The sequence below is a fragment of the Oxyura jamaicensis genome, chromosome 3, assembly GCF_011077185.1.
Source record: "Oxyura jamaicensis isolate SHBP4307 breed ruddy duck chromosome 3, BPBGC_Ojam_1.0, whole genome shotgun sequence".
NCBI lineage: Eukaryota > Metazoa > Chordata > Aves > Anseriformes > Anatidae > Oxyura > Oxyura jamaicensis.
Window position 1 is genome coordinate 39,968,658 of NC_048895.1, and position 19,316 is coordinate 39,987,973.

Below are 19,316 nucleotides of genomic sequence, written 5' to 3' on the forward strand. Positions count from 1 at the left end.
TGAACAGCAGTGTAAGTCCTTAGGTCAGCTGCAATGCATGGAATTACTCCTGGTTTTTGGATCTGGACTGTTTCAGGCCAGAGGATAATTCACAGGCTTTATGCAGTTTTTTTTTAAAAAAAAAAAAGAGTGAGAGACAGAGAAAAATACTCTTTCAGCATTACAAATGTGTGGCATATTACAGCCTACTATAGGCATTATGTCCAACTGATTTTAAACATTTTATCTACAAGCAGAAAAACCAGGCTTTCAGGTTAAAAATGCATAGTAAATTCTTGAACTTACAAGCAACCTCATTTGAAGAAATATTAATCCCTAGTGTTCAGTCTGGCCAAGCATTTGCTTAATTAGGGAACTTCTGTTTTTCATCTGTGCAGGGCTTTCACAACGATTCTACATGTAAGGATGAACCACAATCTAATTTTAATTAATAAGAATAGGTGCTAACTTTAATATTTTTCCCTTCTCCGGTCCTGTTGTAAAAAACCGTGATGAAAATGACTGGCCTCTGCTGCACCACAGCATCATTTACCCGTTGTGAAAGTTGATTTCACTGTTTTATTCACAGCTACCTAAGGTAATATGCTCTCCTTGGTGAGTTTCACTGGCTTATGCAATGGATTCCACTTCAAAAAATCAGTTTCCAAAATAAGTCCTTTTCCTTCTAAAAGAGATCATCTGGTTAAAATGTATTGAGTGTCCTCGTTAACTTGTCATGGTTGTTTAGACTCACCTGAGAAATCATGTACTTTTTTTTTTTTTTTTTCTAATTGTAATTGCTACAAATTGTGTTTCCTCAGAGGCAGAGGGTCTAGGCATGGCCAGGCTCGGTGAGGCTGGATGCTTTACAGACACAAAGAGCAGGGTGTGAGATAATAGCTTGGCTGTCACGGGAAACTCTGTGCCAGAGTTTCAGATGTTATTAGCCCTTTTCAATGTTCATGGAAAAGTTAAGGCTGAGCTTCTATACTAATCATTTGTAACTGAATTTCTAGCTACCACTAGCTACCACTAGCCCCCTCTTTCCTTCTTGATTGCAATCTAGAGGCTTTCCTGCAGGGGCTTAAAGCAACACCTTTTTTGTATCCCATGTACAACCGAAATTCATATTTACTGCAGTGAAATTCTGGATGTCCAAGTAAAAATAAAGCAAAATTTAGCAATGCTAAATTGGTTTGGGTGTGTGTTTAATCCGAAGTGGTGGTTTAGCAAGAAATGCATTAAATGCCATCTCATCACCAGGCTACAGGATGTATTTTCCCCATGTTTGCTCTCTCTGCTCTGAAGTCTGACACAGTAAGACATAAGTGAGGCAGAGTAGCTATGTCTTAAGTCTCAGAGTAGACAGGAGATAAAGAATACCTTTTCCATATCTGTCTTCCTGTCCCAGTCAAATCACTTTTCCATATTCTGTTCCCATTGTTTAAAAACAATGTTCCTTTATATTGTAACAATATATTTATTTATTTATTTTACTTACCCGAGGAACTGGTCATATCTTTTGTCTTCCCATCTCCTGTGTGTTTTTACAAGTTTGAAGTCGGTTCCTCGTGTCTGTCTGGAGACTTTTCTTGCACAAAGCTAACACTTAGATAACAACAAAATGGTGAGACTCGGAATAGTTAGTGCTGTGCTCAAAATTTAAATAGAGGACCAACTATGTACCTGCTTTCTCTATTCCAACTGTATCACTGCAAAGAAGTTGTAGTATTCTTCCTGGATTAGAAACTCCATTCATTAGAGACTTGATGCTCTAGGCTGTAAGAAGGATTTTTTGATAAAATATCAAAAACAAAATGATAAAGTGTGATATTTTTCATGTGGCTACATGACAAATGGGAGAACTGTGAGGCTGTTATTTTTACATAGCTACTTCTGTGACACTGGTATTTTTCTGTTCCATTTTCCACCTTGTTTTTCCTAGGTTACAGACCAGGATGAAGGAAAGCGTTCCTGCATCTGTGTAAGTAACATCTCTGCGTAACTTCCTCCATGATATTTTTTTTCTGTCCCTCTTTGATATAGATATCAGTTCTAAGACTAATAAGACATACAAGTGGAAGGAGGTAACCCTAGAAATGTAAGCAGTCTCTCCAAGCAGCGGACTCACAAAGTGGCTGAGAGCTACTTCTCCCTTGCTTCATGCCCTGCTGCAGACAGTGCCCAGTGTTACTGCTGCCTACCATTACACCCCAGCAGTCTCTCTCTCCTGTAATGACCAGGTCACTGGCCCACTGTTGCACATCCCCATTGCTGCCCAGCTGTTCTCCAGAACAGGATATGAATTCCCAAGGAAGCTGTCCTTCTGTTGCCCTGTAAGATCTCCATGTGAGAGAAACAGAAGGCAGTTCACAGTCTTTTGTACCCTGCATTGATGCAGAGGGCCTGCCACGTTCATCACTTCTCAAGATCATCTAACACTGCTTCAAAATCAGTCTCCTTCTGTAGAGTTCTGCTGCAAAATACCCTATCTGGAAATTGTTCCTAAATCTTGTGACCTCCATAATGATATAGGCTCATTTAGAGGGAATCTCTTAATGTTCCACTCCACTGAACAGCAAACATTAAGTGCCAGGATGGAGTGACTGAAATTCATGATGCTCACTCCACGATCTTCCTGCAGGCTTCGCCTTTACTTGTGACACTCTGATTCCCATGACCTTCTCTCTCAAAAAATGTTCCTTCTCAGCAGACCTCAGTCCTCTTCTTTCCTGTCATTATCCCAAATGCTGAGTTATTCCCAGCTTATTACCACATGGTTACTCTGTCTTTTGATGATGCATCTGCTGGAATGCTTCCTCATCTTTGGACAGCTGAAGGTCATCATGAGCAGCCCAGGTCACTACTTTCCTTCTTCCAATCAAGACAGCAAAGGGGACCCTCCAGCTCCCCTTTTCTATTCAAAGAACCTGGGGAGAAGGTTGGGATGGTCAGGCGAATTGCAAAAAAAAATAATAATTAAAAAAAAATAAAATCTGCAGTCCTCATTTCTGTATCTCCTCACATGTTAGCAGTGGAAATTTTCAGATATAGGTGTGTGCATACCTGTGAGCTATTTCAGTACCGTATCAACATCAATACTCAGGTAAAAAATCTGTGGGGCTATCTTGTCCCAGGATCAAATACAGAATTATTCCTTACAGTAATCCAATCAATCTGGAATAGGACTATTTAAAGCTTTCTGTCATTCTGCTTTCACAATGTATAAGCTCTGTTTTTTTTCCAAAAATGGACCCCATGGTAAGGAAACATTTTCTGCCAATTGGTTTTGTGGTGTCTTTTAGTCATTCTAATCCTTAAACACACTGATCCAATTCCTCCCTCTGTTTGGTAGCACCCTTCAGATACTTGAATGGAAGACACTTCAGATCTTTGATGGCAGATGGAAATCAGATCTCCTCCCCGTTATCATTTAGGCAAGTGCACAGTTCAGTTCTTTAATAATGCTTTGTATGCTGCTCCCTCCGGTCCTCTGATCTTTTTAAATGTCTCGCTCAGAGCTCTCCCGTAGTGCACTTTTCGTGAGATCTCTGATCTGGCAAGCAACCTCTGGAAAAGCAGTGTCATCACCTCCCTGTAGAAAAGGTCACTTAAGTCCTAGTAACTCAGTAAAACCTGCTCTTGTCTTGTACTTGATCTCTGGGGGCCACATTGCTTTGTAAACTGCTGCCATGTCTGGTTTGTTATCCATTGAAAATGCAATGTGCTTGGCATTTAATAGCGATGTTTGGAAGATTTTGCATGGTGATATCCTGGAGATAGCTGGTATTACTCCAGTTTGCCTCTGAATATATTTGTTCCCATCTAAAATCATGCTAAAGTATTTTGCATTCTCCATTCTTCTTGGCATTAGAAATTAATATCTCACAAGTAATTACAACATATGTAAACATGCTTCTCCATTCCTTTTTCAGGTCATGACTGAGGATGCTAGGAAAGACAGCTTAAATAAAAGGTTTTTATTGGTCTGAGAACTAACAGTTCTCATTACTCATCACCGTGGGAGCAACATACAAGGTAAACTTATTCAACAGAAACACCGCAATCCTCTTAACCCCAAAACAGACTAAACAATCACAGCGTACTGACTCATGGACAGTGGATTTACCATAACATTGCTATTACTCTGTTTTAAATATCCAGATGTATACGTTTAGCTCTCCAGCCTTCAAATCAATTTCAGATTTACTACAAGAAGTTTCTGGCTTCCCAGTGGTCCTCATCTTCCAAATTCTGGACATAATACTAGGAAATCATAGAGATCTGGCAGGAAATTGTTATCCTCAGATTTTTTTTTTTTTTTTTCATATATATGCTTTTATCTCCCTCTGACTCAAGTTGACTTTTATGTTGAAGAATGTGGCTATGGAAAACTTCAAACCTAACAGAAATGATGTTTTTATGTTGTGAGTGTATATATGGGGTTCTGGGGGTGTTTGGGGGTTTGATTTAGGTTTTCTCTTTGCTATGGAGCTGTGTTCCACAAACACACCTTGTCCTTAGCTTCTGTAGGGTTAGAAAGTAGTCTTATGCTGAATAGAGGAGGTTAGAAAGAAAGGGTGATTTTTGGTAAAGACATTCCATCGTATTTGAGAGTGCACACTTAGCATGGGCAAGGAGCTGTTACTGTTTAATGGGCTGCGAAAATACAGGGAGGGAGAAGGTGCGGGTGAAAGTACAAAGTGAGCTGGGTTGTGCGGAAGGAGGGCTTCTCTTCCCAGACCTCCGGGCTACGTGTGTCTCAGTGGCTGCTTTCGCTGAAATGTAGAAATCGGGTGGACAGGGTTGCTAATGATAATAATGTTCATTACATACCCAAATGAATTTCCCCCTTTTAGGAAGGCATGGTTATACGACTTCCCTGAGCGTCATGTGCTCCTGCAACTTGCCAAATGCAGAAGGGTACTTTCTTACCAAACACGTTACCTGTGAGATTCTAGGAAAACGGGAGAAATTGGATGAGACTGATGGGGGAAAAGGAGAGAACTGGAAGGATCAGGTGTTTAGAGACAAGTAAGAAGTTGTGTAAAAAGCATGAGTAGGGTTTCAGCTGCCGCCCCTCAGGCGATTCTCTGCTATAGACATTCTGTGGAAATCTGTACACTTCTCTGGACAAGATTTAAGGATTTATTTGAAGATTTAAAGATGTGTATAGAAGATGTGTAGATTCAAAGATGTGTATAGATTTCTATGCACCTCATCATCAGTGAAGTTCCTTTTTCAGGCTGTTCTGTGAGCTTTGCTTTACAATCGGTGCCGCTCTAGCGTTGACAGAATTACTTTACAAAAGACGTTTGGGCGCATTTCTTTATTATCACCGTTATTATTCCCTGCCGATACCCACCCGGCGTCGAGCTGCCTTCACACAGGGCTTCCACCGTCCCCTCCTCACACAACCTCTCGGCGGCTCCCCGCCTCAGCCCGCCCCCTGCCCCCCGCCCCGCCCGCCCGCTGCCCGCGCTTATAGCGGCGGGTCCGGGCCGCTGCTGCCTCCCCCGCCGCCGCCAGCCATGGGCGCCGCGCCGCGCTGCCCGCCCTGGGCGCTGCTGGCCCTGGCCGCGGCCATGGCGCTGCCCGCCCCGGTCCTTCCCGCCCCGGCGCTGCAGCCCCAGCCCCATCCCGAGCCGCTGCTGCTGCCTCACGGCCCGGGGCACGGCGACGCGGCGCTGGAGCACGGCGACGACTCTCGCTCGGCGGCGCTGGAGCTGCGCAGGGCGCTGCGCTTCTACGGGGCGGCCGTGCGCTCCCTACACGTGAGTGCGGGGTGTTGGGAGAGCCCTGCGGCGGGGCAGCGGCGGGTTTTAGATTTTTAGGTTGAAACCCAGCCCTCTGGGCAGAGGAATCAACGCGCTGTAACGCCGGGAGGCTGAGGGGGTGGCTGCTGGGGCGGATGTTGGCGGAGATGCTTGGAAAGCTTCGCACCTTGTAGCGCCTTTCGGGCTGCGGCTGCAGGTGTGCAGAGTGGAGTTCCCCCGTGCTGGGGAGCGCTGAATCGTGGCACCGCCGAAGCCGTGCTCCTCGTTGTCCGCACCGCCCTTGCCTAGATAAGTCCCGAAATCGCATCAGAAACCCCAATACCGAGGGATGCCTACGTGAGGAAGTGGGCGTTGTGAAGAGGCAGGCAGAGGTAATTCACCGGTAGGGAGCGGAGCCCAGCCGTCGGTTTGAGCCTTTCGGTCATTGTCTCGTGTTCTGTGCTTGGTCACTGATCAGCCAGCCCAAGTCAGAAATGCCCATTTAGAGGCACAGACGTAGCCTTGCCAGATAGCGGCTGTGTGTCCAGGCGCTGAGGGGCGAGATAGCGAGTAACGTACCCGATAAGGGACAGAAGGGGACAGTAGGTTGGATAGTACTACAAGATTTCTCCAGCTTAGCGCTCTCGGGACTGGCCCATGCCATAGAACCACAGTGATTCAGGGCTAGTTCTGGCCTGGGACAATGTAGAGGCACTTCCAGAATCAATCCTAGGGCTCCTGCAGCCCGGTTAGTGAGGAAAGGCAATTCTCAGATGGGCCACGTCTGGTAATGAATGGTATTTTATGTCTGTTTACCTAATACCGAGAGGCTTTTGTGTTGCACTTAGTCTGTCACAAGTATTGTGAAACAGAAGCACGGCACAGAGTGTATGGGGGTCGGGAAAGAAGAAGTATTCACATTAAAGAAATGTACTGAGCTGTCTTAAATGCCCCTTCTTAAGGTACCCATTTATTGTATGTTGGCAGTGAGTCCTTACAAGCCCTGTGATGTTATTTGGTAAGCAGAATTTACTCAGGTATTTCTAGTGGGCAGTAAATATTACCAAGCTTTTAAATTAACACATGGTATCAAAATATATTACATATATACAGCACATAAAATAATTTCTGCATCAGATTTTGTGTTGTGATGAAATATGTATTTCTGTAAGGTTTGTCAGGAGTATGGAACAAGCCTACTCTTAATTTTTGAGCACATGATTTTTGCAAGTTTCATCAACAATCAGTTGAAAATTTATGTGGGTTTTCTCTCTCTTTTTCCCGTAGTTGGTAAGCGGAGTTGTTTGAGTTAGGTCTACGTAAGAAAGAGAAGGCAAGGACTCTTGAGGAATGATTCTTGATTATCAACTTGTCATAAAATCCCTAGCAACTTTTTCTTTTCGTAGCCAGGAGAGAGAATCTTATTTAATACAACTTCAAACAGTAGACTGTCACATACAATAACCTTCAGAAGACATTTCAAGGAAAATAAGGTGTTTTCCTATGCAAGGTTTGTAGTGCTGGAACGTATCAGTGGCCCATACCGATCTATTTGTTTTAGGGACCCTACTATAAGGCTTTTTCGGTTTACACTGGAGCTTGCTGCTGTGGAAAAGTTAGAGGAGTGGAGACATCTTCATTTGGGGGAAGGATCAGAGTCTGTTACCTCAAGATAGGTGCAATTTAGCTGGAAACTTTATTAGCTTACTAAATTAATAATCTTTCATCTTTATATTAGAAAGCTGTGTTGTTGTAGGTCAACAGGCACTTACACCAATAAATTCAATTGTTAAACTCTTATTTTCTTCAGAAATATTCACGTCCTTAAAATGCCTAGCAACTGGCCAGGGAAAAATACTTCATTTGCCTGAAACTTTAATTTGTATTATCTTTTTTTTTTTTTTTTTTTTTTCCTCCTCTCAGTAGAAGCAGTTAGTTATTTTTTTAGCTCCTTCTCCTCACTTAGTTTTTCAAGATGGGACCATAACAGAGTGTGTGTGATTTGTTCTGTGACAGACTATGAATGTATGTTAACTATGTGTGTAATCCAGAAGTTGGACATGCTAAAAATATATCTGTGTTAGTTCCTGTCAATTTAAATAGAATTATACCCTAAAAGGAAAGATGTACAGTACAGCTGGTCTTTAGACAACGCCCACCTGATGCTTTTCTTCTTTTCCTTTCCCATTTGACAGGAATGATGCTTTAATAAAACCCAGTGCTTACTCTGAGTTACTTCTCTGTATTTTGGGGTTTATATTTTAAGCTGTCAGTGTGAGATTAAAAGGAACAGGGTAAAGTTAAATCATGATACTTGCTATCTGTTTACATATGTACATTGTATTATTTAATCTGAAAACTACAAGCATTTTCAGTAACGATGGATGTTCTTTCTCTACACTAAAATCTCTTCACAAAGTGCTCAGTTGGTGTATTTATTTTCACTTAATAGTTTGCAAATGTTTTCTTGGTGATAGAGTACTAGCAACCAAACAGCCCCTTAATATTTATAACCCAACTGTCTCGTTTATGAACTACAAACATAAATGAAAATGGCTGGCATTTCTGCATCCCCTTAATTAAATTACTTGTCGCGTTTAAGTCCTAGCAAGATATAAAATGAGCAGTCAGATGCATATCCCCCAGTGGATGAAAAGCGAAAGACCAAATGTTAGGTCATTTCTTCTAGCCACTACTTTGTTCTGTAATATTACCTAGTTCTGATCGTATTTTCTCACGTTGGTATTTTAATCTCTGCCATACATGGGGGACCATGCAGGCTTCTAGTCTGCACACACCAAATCTGACGAAGAGCGTGGAATTTGTTTGAAATATTTTGAACACAAGTCATCTCTCACAGGATGATTTAGAGTGGGAGTAGGAACGCTTGTGTGCAAAAGCCATAAGCAAGAAGGAAGAGAAATACTTTGACTCGACTCTTAAATTTGTACTTTAAAGATGGAGAGCGTCTCCTTGCAAAAATGTCTTAGCAAGCAGATTAGGCTAGGGAGCTTCATTCTGGAGGAGAAATTAAACTAGGGGAGAGACTGGGTAGGATTTGGTCCTACGTCCCAGTGCAAAAACTAGGAACCATAAAATGAAGTGGGGAGCTAGACTGAAAACAAACAAAAACAGGAGAGACCTCAGGTTATGAGTCAGGGATTGCTTTTTAAAGGATTTTGCATATACATAAAGTTTAGAGATGTTGAAGGGAAGACTTAACAAATACTTGAAGGAGATCCACTGAGGATGAGTAAACAGTCAAACCACAGGGAACAGGGAATGCCTTGAGCTGCATGTGGACAGGGGCTGGCTGGAGAAGAGCGAGCTTTGTGTTCTGCTGAACCCAAAAGTATTGTAATGCAGGTGCAGCAGGGTGGGGGGCACAGCCTGCTGGGCTAGGTGGCCCTGAGGTCTGGGTCACCGTGGCCATCTGCATACTCTTCCAAGCCTTCATAAAGATTGTGTAACGCTGTGTATGTCCTCTCCATGTGAGGAGACCCAGTGGTGGCTTGTTCTTCTTGGGCACGTAGGAATCCCTGCAAGTGAGATAAAGGTTTGAGAGGCAGCTGCTGTAGTTTCATGTTCCGTGGTGCCGGTTTTGGGACCTCTGCCTCTTTGTGAGTGCTCAGCACGTGTGGCAGCAGCCATGGAGTCAGAAGTGCCTGGCTGCCTGCAGGCAGTCTGGCACACCCTCTTGCTGGGGAGTTGAGCACTTGGAAATGTGTGGCCAATTCACACGGTGCCATACAGGTCTGGAAGCAGGGCCAGAGGCAGGGGTGGTTGCCTGCAAGTCATCACCTCACTGACTAGCTACCTCTCACTGAGTAGGTATGCGTCCAGGTAAGAATCTAGGTCACTGCTTAACCAAAAAAGTAACAGTTGGCTTCATCTTTACCATCCCTGGTAATGCTATTGTCAGAGTGACAGCTGAAAAGGAGACAAGCTTTTGGTCATTGAGCGTCTGCACACAACGTGTGTGACAGGCTCACAGCGGGGTTGTGCTGGGTTTCGGTCTGAGAAAGACTTGGGAACTTGTGAAATGTGGTGGATGTGGATGTCTGTGTTAGAAGAAGCAATAAGGATCTGAAACGTAAATGGCTAAAATCCTTTTTTTCTAGGGGGAAAATGTTAGTCAATCTGTGAAGCAGACCTGTTTTTTAAAAAGGAAACTTGCAAAATTTAATTGCTTTAAAAATACAAGACTGACTTCTGACTCAATTTATTTTAGAAATGCAATGAAAATATTGTGATCTAGAGCACATAAGTGTGGGAGACAACCATATGAACAGTCTTACAATTTCTACTTTTTATTAGGTTGCCACAAATGGGATTGTCGCAGTGAATGAACCTTCAAATGAGGAAAAATACCTCGGTCAATTCCCTGTCAGTTTTGGGGCTATTGCGCCCTTTATGGCTGATCTGGATACAACAGATGGACATGGAAATGTGTATTACAGAGAAGATTCATCCTCAGGGGTCTTGAAACTTGCATCAGACTATATCAAAAGGGGGTTTCCTGAGGCCACTTTCGAACCCAGCAGCGTTGTTATTGTTACCTGGAAGCTTGTGGCTCCTTACCAGGGACCTGGAGAAGATCCTGCTTTGGAAGAAAAGGTGAATGTTAACCAGAGCTTTGAGATGCGTTGGACACATGTTCAGTTGATGTGTAACACCATAACCTGTTGTTTTGAAGGCTTGAATTCCTTGCATTTCTTTGTTGAAAAGGCTGTAGCAAAATAGGAGTTTCCACAATTTTTTACCTGATTTGTTTATTTTACAGTATTTTATTCGTTCAGAGGAAAATGCTTGAATCTTAATAGCTGATTTCTTTGTATTCCCTGATGTTCCCGTACCAAATGTTATGTGTGATGTGATAACTGAAATAGTTGCATATGCCCTCCAGCTGTGGAATACAATCCGTTTAGCTTGAATTGTTCAGTAGACTATTAAGTCAGTTTGATACCAAACTACCTAAAATCTGATCAGGACTAATAAGAACTTCAAACTGTGAATCCACTTCGGAGAGTTGACCTTGAATTAACAAAAAGCCCGTACTTAGTAGCAAGTATTGAATGAAGAAGCAGTTAGAGGTTATTTTTGTATTATTTGCAATCCATTTCCCTCTTCTTTCTGCTTTTTAAATCATGTTAGGTACTATCTTGTGAAGATTTCTGATGTTTGTAACTTCATGCACTATGATTATCCTAAGTGATGAGCCTGCTCAGCAATGAGAATAAGCTGAGAATATTACCACAATTTAGCTGAATAAGCTGAGAATATTACCGCAATTTAGCAGGTCTTTATTCAAAGATGAATTTCTTGCACCTGGCTTGATGCAACCATTGCTTTCATAGTAATGATTCTGCACTGTTGTATCAATGAATAGCTGATGTCTGAGGTACTGTAATGATGGTTCCTACAGTGTTTGGGAGTGTTTCCACAGCAACAGACACTTGCAGCAGCGTGCAAGTTGAACTCTTCTTTAAATATTCTGTTTACAAATATACTTATGGCACTTATCTACATCTTTTTATTTAGTCTAGCCCATTGCCTTTTATTTTAAGGATACACCTACTTCCTTAACGATTTAACTTTCCTCTTTCTGTTTAATAATTATGAAAGTTAAATGTAAAACTGCCTGAGCAAAACATAAGTTTGCATAATACAGATTTTTTTTCCTAGTAATATACGATGCATTCATTATGTGTTATGGAAATTCAGATTTTGACTTTGTTTAAATAGAAAAAAGTCATTCTATTGTCTGTTTTATTTTTTCCCCCCACAGAGAAACACATTCCAGGCTGTTCTAGCCTCATCCGATTCCAGTTCATATGCTATTTTCCTTTACCCAGAAGACAGTTTGCAGTTCTATAGTACCTACTCCAAGAATGATGATGGGAAGATTCCTGCTATGGTTGGCTTTAGCCAAGCCTCCACAAACTACTACTTTTGGGAAAAGCCGGGATCCTACAATATCATCGCTAATGATGAAGACAGCATTAGAAACTTGCACAAGTATGCTTTTTTAAACTTCTCAGGAAAACCTCTTGGATTTCCACGTTTTTCTTAATTGTAGCATGAGGCAATGAGAAATAAGTTCCATTTAGCCATTGCTTTAAAAATTGCAAGGTCTGCTGCTAATAAATATTCATTCTCTTGAAGAATATAAGGATGTTGGTGTAATTTTCAAAAGTTCATATAGTTCTGTTGTCACTGCTAGGAACTGCTGTATACTTAGCTCTTCTGAAGACAGCACCACTTAAGACTAACTCTTTATACTCTTTCATGGGCCGTCTTTTTGGGGGGATTAAAAAAAGTGAACAAGAAGGAAAGGTAGTAGGTTAGGAAGTTCTAACAAGTGTTAGCGAGACCTTTGTGACTCAAATATGTCCTTCTGTTTCCACCTCTTTGGAGTCAAGAAGAGAGCTCTGAGTGTGGAGAAAAAATGCTATCTGAACTGCTAGTGGAATTTTGTAGCTAAATAAACGGTGTGGTACTATGTTGGTTATGTAATTCAACAGTTTGTCTTAATATTTTTTTAGTGAAGTATTACATTTTGTGTAGCATAAAAATACCACAACTTGGACTTAACCATTCTGATTTGGCATACACTTCTCTTTGATAGAAGCAGCAATGCTGGGAAGAAGGGAGTCTGGGTGTTTGAGATTGGTAGCTCGTCTGACAGTATTGTGCCTGCCAAGATCAGCAATGTTCTGGAGAGCCTAGAATCCAGTGAACAAGACCAGGAGTTGACATCAAAGCCATTTATGTCAGACTATGGCTCCACTGAAATAAGACAACAGTATGTCACCAGCAGTATGGACAGTATAGAAGAGGATCAGCACATTACGTATAGCGTTCCTCAGTTAGCTGCAGAAGACTTTGTAACTTCATACCAAGATGTAACAGGAACACCTTCAACTGAGTCGTTTTACAGTCATCAAGACTTCCCAACAGCAAAAGCTGCACCTCGCCAGTTCCCGGCCCAGCGGTTCCCCCCACAGGAACCCCAGGTCATAGATGTGGAAGAATTTGATGAAACTGGTATTGGTAAGGTCTTTTGTACAGCTTGGTTCCTGCTAAGTTGGATAGGTTGTAAAAGGCTTCAGAAAATCTGGGCACTTTTAAGAAGTTTGTGTTACTTGTTGAGGCAGTTAACCCTGGATGTCACCTCAGAATCATGTCCTGCCAGTCTCGTGAAATAATCCTGCAGCCAGGCTCACAGGAGAGCAAGTTCATAGCATCTGGGGAACTGGAATCTCTCTTAAGGAAAGCTTCCCATAAGGCTAGTGGTATTCCTAAAGTTGACACATAATTTGTGGAACTGATTTCTCCATGTCTTTTGTCCAGGACTGTTGTTAAAGGTATGAGCTGAATTTATTAGCTGCATTAAGCAGCTGTTTCTGCTAAAGATCTTATGATGAGTTCTATTGAAACCTGGTTGTTTTTTTTTTTTTAATTTCCTGGATGTGTTACTTGAATACAGGTGATTTAATAAAGGTTGGGAATAATGACTGCTGTAAAAATAATTGGCTAAAAATATTGGCTCAAGTTTTTACAAAGCCAGTATTTGCAATTCTAACTTCTGATGAGTTGTTTATGGAAAATTCAAAACAGTGTGACTGACTACCCAGATGTTGTCTCAAGAAGCAGATGTGAACACTTATCTGTGAAATAATAGGTTCAACCAACTAGGATTAGTGTGTGTGGTGCATGCTCCTAGGTATTGTACTGATATTTTGTTCTGAGGTTGGAAAGGTTCGCTTTCCCTTTGGTATGGAAGCAACAACAGGTAAAATATTGTGTGTTTAGTTTTACCAAGATGGCTTAACTGCGTAGATCCAGTGAATTCAATAGAACTAAATGTCTGAAACCCTGATGTTTTTCTGGAAAACAGTGGACTATTACTTGCATATTCCAACATTAGCAAAAAAATGAGTTATAATTGATTGTTTTCTCTGAAGACAAAATGTGAAGAAAACCCCTGATTAAATGAGTGTAGCGATGCTTTGAAACTGAACCAGGGACATGTGAATACTATAATAATTACAAACAGAATAAGTGTCTGGTCTTATTTTCTGCAGTGTTCCGCTACCACACGGATGTCCAGCAGACCTGTGCTAACAATCGCCACCAGTGCTCTGTTCACGCTATCTGCAAAGATTACCCCAATGGATTTTGCTGCAGTTGTATTGCTGGTTACAAAGGAAACGGCAGACAATGTGTAGCAGAAGGTAACTTTTTTTGAAAATTGGGTGCATATGAAGCAATTGCACATGGCATGCTTGAATGAGGTGACCTGTTCTGAAAAGTTAAAGAAGACGTGGTTAAATGTTTCCTGAAAAGCTTACCACTAGAGATGTTTAAAAAGGTATGTTAAGTGAGCTATGCTTTGTAAGATGGTGGTTTTGTTTGTTTCTAAATGGAGCAAATAATTTTAGGTGGTTAAGTATATGAATTACGCATTTTTAAGATGACTTTCTAGCAATTTCTTATGTAACTGACATAATTTAATAGATAGCATAGCATCCAGTGTTATTGCTAGAAGTAGCTGTGAAGTTCCAGCGTTTCATAACCTGATTTGATCCCTGCTCTAGAAATGGACGGTCTAAAGGGGATGAACAAATTAACTCTGATCATCAAAGTGAAGAGCATGGCTCCTCTTTGTCTGACTCTTAAGCTCCTTTACTAAGGGGCTAATCTGCCAGATTTTTGTTAGACACCCATTTTAACTTTGTTCCTGTGTAGGATCCATAAAGGAATTTCTTATGTACACACTTCTAATCCTCATAGTGACTTGACTCAGAGTATAGATGCATGTCAACAGCTGAAATAGCTGACTGCAAACTGTGTTGTATAAGGCAAGAAAGTACAACCTACTACTAAGCTTCCAGTTCATAAAACTGAGTTTTCCAGAGGGAAGGAAAAAAAAATCTGATGGTAATGCAACTTGAATTTGAGTGTATTTAGTATACTGTATATAGTATAAAAGTAGTAAACCAAAGTAACTACTTCTGTAAAATACAGTCTCAAAACAAATTTTCTCTAAAGGTCAGCAGTCAGATTGCTCTGAACACCTACAGGTGTCAGCCTTCTAGGTAGCATGGAATGAGCAAATTTACTTTCACTAGAAATTGATATGAAGTATGATATTCAAGTGAAAAAGTCAGAGATACTGCAACAGCAGAGTCTGTCTGTGGAGTTGGCCTTGGAGGAAAAATTTTTAATGAGGGTAAAGGGCATCTCTTCAGGCATTTTTGGCTGCTTAGTTATCTAGTTATCTTAGTTATCTTAGTTATCAGCATTCTCCTCAAGAAACTGGCTGCTCTTGGCTTGGACTGGCGCACGCTTCGTTGGGTTAGAAACTGGCTGGATAGCCGGGCCCAAAGAGTTGTGGTAAATGGAGTCAAATCCAGTTGGAGGCCGGTCACTAGTGGCGTTCCCAGGGCTCGGTGCTGGGGCCGGTCCTCTTCAATATCTTCATTGATGATCTGGATGAGGGCATTGAGTGCACCCTCAGTAAGTTTGCAGATGACACCAAGGTAGGTACGTGTGTCGATCTGCTCAAGGGTAGGAAGGCTCTGCAGGAGGATCTGAATAGGCTGCACCGATGGGCTGAGGTCAACTGCATGAAGTTCAACAAGGCCAAGTGCTGGGTCCTGCACCTGGGGCGCAATAACCCCAAGCAGAGCTACAGGCTGGGAGATGAGTGGTTGGAGAGCTGCCAGGCAGAGAAGGACCTGGGAGTGATGGTTGATAGTCGGCTGAATATGAGCCAGCAGTGTGCTCAGGTGGCCAAGAAGGCCAACAGCATCCTGGCCTGTATAAGAAACAGTGTGGCCAGCAGGGCCAGGGAGGTGATTGTCCCCCTGTACTCGGCTCTGGTGAGGCCGCACCTCGAGTACTGTGTTCAGTTTTGGGCCCCTCACTACAAGAAGGACATGGAGGTGCTCGAGAGAGTCCAGAGAAGGGCTACGAAGCTGGTGAGGGGCCTGGAGAACAAGTCTTACGAGGAGCGGCTGAGGGAGCTGGGCTTGTTCAGCCTGGAGAAAAGGAGGCTCAGGGGTGACCTTATCGCTCTCTACAGGTACCTCAAGGGAGGCTGTAGCGAGGTGGGGGTTGGTCTGTTCTCCCACGTGCCTGGTGACAGGACGAGGGGGAATGGGCTTAAGGGAGCTTAAGGGGAGTTTTAGGTTGGATGTTAGGAGGAACTTCTTTACCGAAAGGGTCGTTAGACATTGGAACGGGCTGCCCAGGGAAGTGGTGGAGTCACCATCCCTGGAGGCCTTTAAAAGACGTTGAGATGTAGAGCTTAGGGATATGGTTTAGTGGGGACTGTTAGTGTTAGGTCAGAGGTTGGACTTGATGATCTTGAGGTCTCTTCCAACCTAGAAATTCTGTGATTCTGTGATCTTTATAATGACAATACACATGTTCCCAAACTGACATACTGCTTCTTTGCACTTTCCTGCCATTTGAATTCAGTATTTGTTTGCCATTCATTTTGACACTAATATCTTTGAACGTAGTGCATACTCTGAACACATTCCTTGCGTAGTGTTTGAGAACTGTCACTTTGTTCTGATGCATTGCGTTGATTTGTCAGGTTCCCCTCAAAGAGTTAATGGGAAAGTCAAAGGAAGAATCTTTGTAGGAAATAACCCCGTGCCAGTTACGTTTGAGAACACCGATCTCCACTCCTACGTCGTGATGAACCAAGGACGTGCCTACACTGCTATCAGCACTATCCCAGAGACCTTGGGGTATTCTTTATTGCCTCTTGCCTCTATTGGAGGTATAATAGGATGGATGTTTGCTGTGGAACAGCAAGGATATAAAAATGGATTCAGCGTTACTGGTAACTTTTAAATTAATCTATTTATTCCTCTGTCTTGAGTTAAGAAATGTGTATCTATAAGGAATATAGGATGAAAATCTATTTATTCTGAGCTGAAAATTGATTGCTTTATAAACTTATTGTTCAGATATTGGGCTTTTTATTTTACAACTTGTTCATAAGCATGAAAGTAATGGAGAAAAATGGATTGGCCAGTTCCTGTGCAAGAAAGAGATTATTAAAAAATATCTCATTTTTGATACTAAAGTGTAAAGAGCTGCAGGGAAAAAAAAAACACCTGCCCCTCCATCTGTGTGAAGTCTAATATATTAATTGCTTGATTGTGCCAATGATGCAAAACACAATGAAAATCTGACCTAGTGAAGGTCTCAATTTCTTAATGGAAGCAAATGCTACATGAGAGGCAAATGATTTTGCTAACTTACTTGAAGGAAACCCCAGCTCACAATTACAGCTTTTCATAAGTGTCCAAGGCCTTATCTACTTGTTTGTGCACATGAATTCAAGCTGTAGGTCCAATTTGTTCTTGAAGAACATGTGTTTCTTTTTTAAATTTTATCCTTTACAGCCCTTCACTATGAACTTAACTTATTATTTGGGGATATTTTTTTTTGATATTGTGTATTTGAAGTTTGTTCCAGAATTTACAACATACATTTCACCTGGTTTTGATTTAGAAACAGATGTGTGGGATTTTATTTTTAACTATCTGTATTCCTAATGGATATATTCTTTAAAATGTACGACTCGTATACTACTTCAACGGATAGGATAAGACTGAATATCTTTAGTTTTGTCTGAACATGCGTTTGGTTGATGTTCATTATCTTTTTTTTTTCTTAAAAAAATTGGTTCATCAGGATTACTTGCAGTTTAGAATGTTCTGTGTTTAAGAAGTGAGTTTCAGTTATAAATATATCTCTGGAAGTTATTTCTGTAGGAACCCAAAATATTAGTAATTGTGCCATGTCAGAGCTTGCTTGCAGAAAACAGTTATTTTTGTTATCTGGTACAAGCAGTTATAGAAGGATTCAGAAACCAGTGCAAAGTGGTTTAACTAAAAATGTTTCTATAGGTGGTGAGTTTACACGGCAAACAGAAGTTACTTTTCTTGGCAACAATGAGAAGCTGGTGATAAAGCAGAAATTCAGTGGCATTGATGAGCATGGTCACCTTACTATCAGCACAGAAATGGAGGGCAGAATACCTGAGATCCCCTCTGGTGCATCAGTTCATATTGAACCATACACTGAACTCTATCACACTTCTAGTTCTGGTAAGTTTTCTGAAGAAGGAAATGATATGTAAGTGCACATTAATCATTGTAGAGAGTAAGACAATCTGAAAAACATGATTTTATTACCTTCTTAAAGGGTGTGCTTATGACCTTTATTTACAAAAAGTTGCTTTTTGCCTCTTAGGAATGGGTCCCAAAAGAAGGTGGACAATGCAAATATTTCTCAGATTTTTATTGAAAAAAATTGTGAGTTTAACTTTCAACTGTTGTTTGCACTGATGTTCCATTTTTATTGGTCTTATTTTTATACTGCCAATGACAGTTGTACAAATTGCAAAGCTTTTTGTAGGGTCCACAACTCTCCAGTAGGAGCTGAATTGGTATACCTATTTGTAGACCTATTTCTAGTAATGTTGTCATTAAATGGGCTTTGTTCTTGTTTAATGAGACCGTGCAAACCAGTAATTTACCAGTACGTGTCAGCTAAGCTGCACTTCAATGACCACGCCTTGTTAGTAACAAGCATTGGTTGGTAATATTTGAGCTGAATTTAAACAACTGACCAGAAAGTTAGGAGGCTCAATTCCCTTAGCGGTTTTCTCCATTGTCTCCTCAGTACTTCTCTTACTTCCTGCGCTAAGACTCTGAGATTTGGTAAGAGATCCATTCATTTCACCATTTACAATGGGATAATCCTTTCTTTATTATGGATGTCTCAACCCAGCAAAAACAGAGTGAGGTTGTAATGTTCCTTCTGGCCAGACAGCAGCATGTGGTACCTAAACCCAAGTGCATCTGGATCTTAGAGAGACAGCACTTTGCTCCAATGGTGCTTGGCACACTTTGGTTGCTGGAGATAGCTGTAAGTGGTGTAGTCGCATCATTGCTGCACTATGTCTGCTGGTGCCTGGCTTTGGTATCCAGTGCAGAGTCCCTCTTGCTGCTTTGCCTGGGAGGAGGCATCCTTCAGGCTGGGTTTGATCTACCAGCAACCAAATAGCTGTCCTTCTGCTGTCCTGTGGCATATCTGATGGACCATTATTTAAACAGCAGAAACCCAGCTTTTGCCAACTGTTGCAAATGGATTGATATATTGCTGTCTGTTTGAAGACTAATGGAATTCAAAGGAACTTTCTGTAGGTTTGAGGATCTGCAAGCCTAGATCTGCTTTGAAGAATAACAGTCAGAATTTTTCACAATATGGAAAACTTCTGTGGAGTGTACAAGGGCTCTCAGACGTGTCATCTTCAGGACTGTCAAAATCCAAGACCAGTAGATGGCAATGAACTTAAAGTGGGTGTAGTTTGGTGCTGGTGTGGAGGCTCTTCTCCTTCTTGGCTTACAGATCCATTATGCAGTTTCATATAAAGAAACTTCTGAGTCTCCCGAGTTAATTTTTCTTCTCATTACCTGGCAGCCCACAAAGTAAAGTTCAATTTTTAATTACATCAAGAGAAATTGTGTCTTGTCCCTGAATTCTGCA

At 41.5% G+C, this 19,316-nt stretch overlaps 1 protein-coding gene across 2 annotated transcripts in view; it reads left to right on the plus strand.

Moving 5' to 3' along the window:
• Window positions 1-5,486: 5,486 nt before the first annotated feature.
• The window catches only part of NID1 (nidogen 1), a 44,324-nt gene continuing 30,494 nt past the window's right edge, over window positions 5,487-19,316 (plus strand). For both annotated transcript variants that reach the window (XM_035321443.1, XM_035321444.1), the window contains exons 1-7: window positions 5,487-5,753; window positions 10,053-10,352; window positions 11,524-11,753; window positions 12,364-12,788; window positions 13,823-13,972; window positions 16,345-16,596; window positions 17,672-17,872. In XM_035321443.1, the coding sequence (XP_035177334.1) occupies window positions 5,511-5,753; window positions 10,053-10,352; window positions 11,524-11,753; window positions 12,364-12,788; window positions 13,823-13,972; window positions 16,345-16,596; window positions 17,672-17,872 (1,801 nt within the window). In that variant the 5' untranslated portion in view covers window positions 5,487-5,510. The remainder of the gene's footprint in view (window positions 5,754-10,052; window positions 10,353-11,523; window positions 11,754-12,363; window positions 12,789-13,822; window positions 13,973-16,344; window positions 16,597-17,671; window positions 17,873-19,316) is intronic.